The sequence below is a fragment of the Centroberyx affinis genome, unplaced genomic scaffold (genome assembly GCF_046629955.1).
Source record: "Centroberyx affinis isolate AG114_WGS23_722 - 3 ecotype Tasmania unplaced genomic scaffold, CSIRO-AGI_Caff_v1 ptg003449l_1, whole genome shotgun sequence".
Classification (NCBI taxonomy): Eukaryota; Metazoa; Chordata; class Actinopteri; order Beryciformes; family Berycidae; genus Centroberyx; species Centroberyx affinis.
In genome coordinates, this window is record NW_027281419.1 from 17,501 (window position 1) to 25,000 (window position 7,500).

Consider the following 7,500-nt stretch of genomic DNA (forward strand, 5'->3'; position numbering starts at 1 on the left):
ACGTCTTATTATTTTAACCATGAATGTTTTTAATGTTTTTTATTAAGTATCTTCAGTATCAGTGAGTTTCTGTAACTGCTGACGTCATTACTGTTGGGAATGGAACATAAACATGTTCTGGATTTTAATATTGTAGTTATTTATTTATCTCGTGATCTGTGACGTCACTGTCGGTTTTTCTTTTGGATCTGTGCCAGTGAAGCTGATTCTGAATCTGAATTTGAAATCAGGGGAAAATGAGTCAGAAGAGTCGAGAGGAGAGAGGAGGAAACTGAGGCTGAAGATCCCAGGAAAGATCTGGAGGAACCGGAGAACCCAGCAGGAGAACCCAGCAGGTAGAGGAGAACACAGCAGGAGAACACAGCAGGAGAACACAGCAGGTAGAGGAGAACACGGGAGAACCCAGCAGGTAGAGGAGAACACAGCAGGAGAACACAGCAGGAGAACACAACAGGTAGAGGAGAACACAACAGGAGAACACAACAGGTAGAGGAGAACACAGCAGGAGAACACAACAGGTAGAGGAGAACACAGCAGGAGAACACAGCAGGTAGAGGAGAACACAGCAGGAGAACACAGCAGGAGAACACAGCAGGTAGAGGAGAACACAGGAGAACCCAGCAGGTAGAGGAGAACACAGCAGGTAGAGGAGAACCCAGCAGGTAGAGGAGAACACAGCAGGAGAACCCGGCAGACAGACTCAGAGTGACATCATCACCAAACATCATCAGTATGAACAAAAAACCCAACATGAACTTTTCCTGTTCTCTGTTCTTCACCTGAGTAACTTATAGAACTGAATAACTGCTGCTGTTGTTTTTCTCACCATGTTCATCAGTTTCTACTTAACATGACGTTTAAATAACTTTATATCATCTGTTCTTATTTATATTCTGTTTAACTCATTTCATTCTCTAGTGATCTCATCTGTAAAAATCTGAAGAAAATGCTTCTCAGTAAATCCGAGCCTGAAGCATTTCACATTCTAAACATGACGTTCTTGTTGTACTACAATAAAACACGAAAGTTATTTGTGATGTGTGAAGGTTCAGTGTGACTCCTGTGTTCCAGAGGAGGACCAGGGCCTGAAGGAGGACCGGGACCTGAAGGAGGACCAGGACCTAGAGGAGCAGAGCAGCCGGCTGATCAGCAGGGAGGAGCGTCTGTTCGGTCAGGAGGAGCGCAGCGAGGAGGAGGAGGACCGGCTGCAGAAGGACCTGGAGGATCTGCTGCTGCAGGTCTGGATGGCGGTCCACAACACCTTCAGCACCTCCTCCCCCGGGGAGCAGGAGGCCCTGAGGAGCGCCGTGGCCTCCGTCCGGCAGCAGGAGGCGCAGGACCGGCGGTGGGCCGGCTGCCTGGAGGGCCGGGTTCCCGTCTGGCGGCCTCAGAAGTGCCTCGGGACGCACGCCGCTCTGCTGTGGAGCATGGTGGAGTCCAGACTGAGGAGCGCCGCCGAGGACGACTCGGACGCCACGGACGGTCTGTCCTCCGGCCCGTCCTCCGGCCCGTCCTCTGGTCTGTCCTCCGGCCCGTCCTCTGGTCCGTCCTCCGGTCCGTCCTCCGGTCTGTCCTCCGGTCCGTCCTCTGGTCTGTCCTCCTCTCTGAAGCGGGAGGTGTGTCGCACCGGGAAGCGGCTGAAGGAGGATCTGCTGACGCTGGTCAGGAAGGTGAAGGACTGCTACCCTCCGGAGTTCGACATCCTGAACCTGTACGCCGGACTCTACCAGCGGGCCTTCGCCCTGCGCCTGGCGGAGCTGGCCTCCGGGCCGGACCTGGACGACTGCAGCTACCTGCTCTTCTGGGTCAACCACTACTATCCAAAGTGAGTGAGTGTTACAGCTCTGCACCTTACTGTGTCTGAGCTCATCATCTCACAGCACGGGCTCGTCTTCGGTGTGTGAAGCTGAACTGAGTGCCGGTTGTGTTTCCTGCTGCAGTGAAATCTTAAACCATGAAGAACTGGAGGGGAAAATCAAGACGGCCTGTCTGGGGTCCCTGCTGCTGCAGGAGGATCTGGAGCGGCTGGAGGAGCAGTACCTGACCTATAAAGAGGTAAACTGCAGTCTGCAGGAGCTTCAGAACTCTGTGTTCCAGTTCTGCAACAGTCTGTGAACTTCTGTTTACAATAACACTATCAAAGGAAAGTTCCCTTTTTGGAACAGTTTTAGTTCTGTACATCATACACTTGTGGTTTGATGCATTTTGATGCCGCAGCTTGCTGAGATAATTTCCCAGCATGCAGCAGGATCAGCCATGTTTCTTCCTGTTTCGCTCCCAGGGGAAAGTGAAGCTCTGGCTCTGGACGGCTCTGAAGAAGGAGGAGGAGAACTGGCAGAGCGGGAGGGAACCTGACATCATCGACCAGTACTGCTTCAGCCCGCTGGCTGTGGACGTAATACAGGTAATACAGGTTAACTACAGGTTAATTACAGGTTAATTACAGGTTCATTACAGGTTCATTACAGGTTCATTACAGGTTCATTACAGGTTCATTACAGGTTCATTACAGGTTCATTACAGGTTCATTACAGGTATAGTACAGGTAATACAGGTTAATTACAGGTATAGTACAGGTAATACAGGTTAATTACAGGTATAGTACAGGTAATACAGGTTAATTACAGGTATAGTACAGGTAATACAGTGTGATTTCAACTGTAATACAGGTAATACAGGTTAATTACAGCTGTGATACAGCTAATTAAGTGTTATTGTGGGAATATATTCCAGGTTGATGGGCATGGCTTCCTCCCCCTCTACCCCTTCCTCTTCCTCTTCCTCTTCCTCTTCCTCTTCTTCCTCCTCTTCCTCAACAGTTCAGCTTGTGTTTCTGAGCTTTATGTTTAATGATTTCTGAGTTCAGATCGGGTCTTGGACTCTTCCTGGTGTTGTGTTCCAGGTAGTAGACGGCTCCCTGACTGAAGCCAGTTCTGTTCTGAGAGACCAGAGGAAAACCCAGAGGATCACAGCTCACCTGGACAGCTTCTTCACCAGGTGCAATCAATGTTTATTCAATACCTTCTTCAGGATAAAGAAATCACAGCATCTCACTGACACATTATACTCTACAAAACAGGTGTGACAAATTAATGACATCACAGGGCGATCAGCGTGAGCCTAGAGCTAGAACGTCTAGAGAGGTCATTCATAGTCGAGAAAGGCCGTTCACATCCATTTGTCCATAGTGTTCAAGGAAACAGCAGATTCAGTATAAAGATTCACAGAGTAGAAAAAACAATCGAATAGTTTTAAAATGTGTAAATATAAGTAACAGGTCTACAGCAGCAGAGGACTGAATAATGCAGACCGACAAAGAGACCGCATTAAATGTTGCATCAAGAGCAAAAACATCAGAGTTCATTATTAATGCCGTTCAGTCGGTGTTTACATGTGAGGAAACATTTACAACCAACAATCTATTAGGAATAAGTCGACATGAAGAGTATAAAATAAAACCAGTGGTGGAAGAAGTACTGAGATGTTTTACTGCAGTAAAAGTATCAATACAACAATGTAAAGATACTCCATTACAAGTAAAAGTCCTGCATTCAAAATCTTACTTAAGTAAAAGTACATAAGTATTGGCAGCAAAATGTACTTAGAGTATCAGAGTAAACATACTCATTATGCAAACTGTCCCCATTTAGAGAGTTATATTTTTCATAAATTATTGGAATATTAATACTGATTTATTGACATACATGTACATGTAAGCAGCATTTTAAAGTTGTCAACGTGAAGCTAATCTTAACAATTTAGCTTTACTTTTGGGTAGTCTAATCTATAACAATGCTGTTTTATAGTTATTTTATAAAGATGATCAAATGTTTTAAATATAAAATATTGATCTGAAAAGTAACTAACTATAGCTGTGAAATAAATGTAATGGAGTAAAAAGTACAATATTTCCCTCTAAAATGTAGTGGAGTATAAGTATAAAGTAGCAAAAAATGGAAATACTCAAGTAAAGTACAAGTACCTCAAAATTGTACTTAAGTACAGTACTTGAGTAAATGTACTTGGTTACTTTCCACCTCTGAATATAAGAATGGTCTATAACAGAAAACTACAGGAACGGTCTGAGGTCAAACTGCAGTGAGCCAGAGTCTTTAACCTGCTGGTCCAGACTGCAGCAGAGTCCAGGTCAACCCGTCCTAGAAGGTCAAGTTAGCCTTGGTAAAACAGGTTGTGTTTCTATACCTTATAGTTCTGCGGTGTTCAGCTATTCATACCTTTAATTGTCTTTTTGTCTGTCCAACATAAGCCAATCCACAAGGACAGGTAATCAAATAAATGGCAGATTTGGAGGAGCATGTGATGACTCCACCAATAGGGATCTTCTGTCCAGAATGAGGATGTTTAGAGTAATTCCACTTGTATGTGCTGTTGCACTGAGCACAAGACACATCTGCAGTTCCCGTCTGGTCCTGGAGAAGCAAACGATGTGAAGACTCAACCTGAGGAGCCAAATCAGTGCTGATCAGTTGGTCCTGAAGGTCAGGGCAACGGGAAAAAACAACCAAGATTACCAAGGGACTTATCAGACTTCAGTATGTACAAATGTTTGTTTATGACCTTTTTACATTGTTGCCCTGTGATGTCATTAATCTGGAACACCTGTTTTGTGGAGTATATCTGTCAGTGAGATGCTGTGATTTCTTTATCCTGAAGAAGGATATTATACCGAACCATTCATTAGACTCAGGCCTTGTCCACACTAAGTCCAAGCGCATCTTTATTTCTCTGTTTTGTCCTTCCATCCACACTAAGACGCCGTTTTCTAACACCGGAAACGGTGCTTTCTGAAAACGCTCTCCACAGTGGAGACATTTTAAAACGGCAGTTACATGTTGCAGTGCGGACGGGGAAAACGGGGCTTTTCCAAAAATGCTGATGTGGGATTGTCATGTGATCAAACAGTCTGTATTCTCCGTAGCTTTGGCGTCTTGTAGTCACAAAGAAGGCTGGTTTGCCCCTTGTCTGTCTTTTGTTGTGATTTGGACATCTTGTTGGTGCTTAAGGCTCTGCTACTGCAGTGGTAACGACACAGAGGTCATGGGTCAGAGGCTTGCACATGGCCAAATGGTAGATTTCACCGTTTTCCTATCTTTTCTGCATATCAGTGCAGACGGGAAACGCTTAGAGAACGGCCTGGAAACGCTGTGTGGACGGAAACACAAACGACACAAAAACGCAGATTCCAAACTTACCCGGATCAGTGTGGACGAGGCTTTCAGAGAATGACTTTATTGTCATTGCACAGCAGCACAACGAGATTTTCTCCCTAAAAGGTGCTTAAAAAAACAGACTCACTAAAATATAAAGTATAAAAGTACTGAATATACACATACATACATGCCGGGCGCCGATTTGTTCCCGGTGATCCGGCCGAGATTTCGGCGGGGGTCCCGACGCCGACGCGTCACCGGGTGTCTGGCGAACTGCGTTTTCGGCACCGACGGGTACCGGAGCGACCGGGGCTTGGATCGGGCGGATCGATGCGGGCCGTGGGCGCGGTGGAGAGGAGAGCGGTGGAGAGAGGAGACGGGACGCGCTGGAACAGAGATCAGTATGGATATATGGACTATTATTCTGTATATTAACAGTCTACAGCAGAGTTAGTTACACCATTGGTCGGCCGTGGCACGTGACACCTAGCCATATACTAGGGTTTGACCTAGTCTTGTTGAGTCTGGAGGTGCGGGTGTGCATGGACTTGTAGCATTTGCCAGAGGGCAGCAGGGTGAACAGATGGTGACAAGGGTGGGATGTGTCCTTTGCAATGCGGCGAGAGTGGTAGGTGTCATCCAGAGTCGGAAGTTGGGTTCCGATGAGCGGCGTTTCTGACTCTCTGGAGAGCCTTTCTGTCTGCACAGTACAGCTGCTGTACCACACAGAGAGGCAGTAGGTGAGTACACGCTCTATGGAGCAGCGGTAGAAGGACAGCAGCAGGTGCTCAGACAGACAGGTCGGCTTTCTTGAGTGTCCTGAGGAAGTAAAGCAGCTGCTGTGCCTTCTTGACCAGTGATGTGGTGTTGATCGTCCATGAGATGTCCTCAGAGATGAAGGTTCCAAGGAATTTGAAGCTGGAAACCATTTCCACTCTGTCTCCATTGATTGAAATTAGTGCAGGGTCCTCACCATGGCTCCTGAAGTCAATTATGTTCTTGAGTTCTTTTGTTTTTTTTATGTTGAGTGCCAGGTTGTTTACAGAACACCATTTAGCCAGGTTCCGGACTTCCTCTCTGTAGGCTGACTCGTCACTGTCTGAGATCAACCCATCCACTGTTGTGTCAGCCGCAAACTTAATGATGGTGTTTGTTGTGTGGATCGGTGCACAGTCGCGGGTGTAGAGGGAGTAGAGGAGGGGACCCACACTGCCTTGTGGGGCTCCTGTGCTGACTGGCGAGGTGGGGGATGAATGGGGTCCCAGCCTGTCTGTCAAAAAGTCCTGAATCCACATGCAAGTGGGATGGCTGAGGCACAGGTCAAGCAGCTTGGTGACCATTCTGCTGGGGATCATTGTATTAAAAGCAGAACTATAGTCTATGAAAAGCATCCTCACATGTGCTCTGGTGTTCAAGGTGGGTCAGTGCTCCTCTGTTGATCTGTTGGCCCTGTAGGCATGTTGGTGTTGGGCCAGGGTGGATTTGATCTGTCTTAAGTCTTTCAAAACACTTCATGACTTCATAACTGGTGTGAGGACGACTGGTCTGTCGTCACTGAAGCTGCTGATGGCTGTATGCTTGGGTACGGGAATAATGGCGGCTGACAGTTGGATAGCACAGTCTCTGAGCACAGAGAGGTATCCGTCAGAGCCAGCTGCCTTACGTGCGTTGACACCTTGCAGAATGCGCCTCACATCCCGGTCTGTACAGGGAGCGCTTGGTGAAGACGACACGACCGTCTCCGTACCTGCTGCCTCAAAGCGGACAAAGAAGCAGTCGAGCTCCTCTGCTAGTGAGGTGTTGTTGCTTGGGTGTGGGTCGTTGCTGCTTTTGTAGTACTGATCCTCAGTTTGTGGGCCGCCTTGGCGTCTTTGATGCCTGTTTTCAGGTTAGACCAGGCGGCAGTGTACAGTTCTCTTCAGTCGAGACCTTGATGTCACCACATATGGGATATGGGATATGCCTTCCTGAGGGCTTTGCTCGTGCGGTGACGTCTCGTTCTCTCCCTCAGAGAACCAGGGCTGTATCACAGCCCCAACGGTCTTTGTTGCCAGACCTGTATTGCGGTCCCTCAACAGGAAGTGTACTTCTTTGGTCATCCATGGTTTACGGTTGGGGAAACCCCGGATGCGTTTGCTGACAGTGACGTTTCCAACACAGTTCTTAATGTAAAACAGCACTGTGGGAGTGTGTAAGTCCTGTCGTGTAAATAAATCCCAGTCCGTGCCTTCAAAGCAGTCTTGTAGTTGTGAGGTTCCCCCTCAGGCCAAGTCATTATAGTCTTAACAGTAGGTTTGGCTCGGTGAATGCGAGGACAATAGACCGGGTC

At 47.3% G+C, this 7,500-nt stretch overlaps 1 protein-coding gene across 1 annotated transcript in view; it reads left to right on the plus strand.

Moving 5' to 3' along the window:
• The window catches only part of LOC139661059 (tumor necrosis factor alpha-induced protein 2-like), a gene marked incomplete at its 3' end in the record, with an annotated part of 13,239 nt that overhangs the window by 2,309 nt on the left and 3,430 nt on the right, over positions 1-7,500 (plus strand). The window contains exons 4-9 of the mRNA XM_071539383.1: positions 198-380; positions 1,072-1,466; positions 1,572-1,825; positions 1,941-2,055; positions 2,282-2,404; positions 2,903-2,997. Coding sequence (XP_071395484.1) covers positions 198-380; positions 1,072-1,466; positions 1,572-1,825; positions 1,941-2,055; positions 2,282-2,404; positions 2,903-2,997 — 1,165 coding nt within the window. The remainder of the gene's footprint in view (positions 1-197; positions 381-1,071; positions 1,467-1,571; positions 1,826-1,940; positions 2,056-2,281; positions 2,405-2,902; positions 2,998-7,500) is intronic.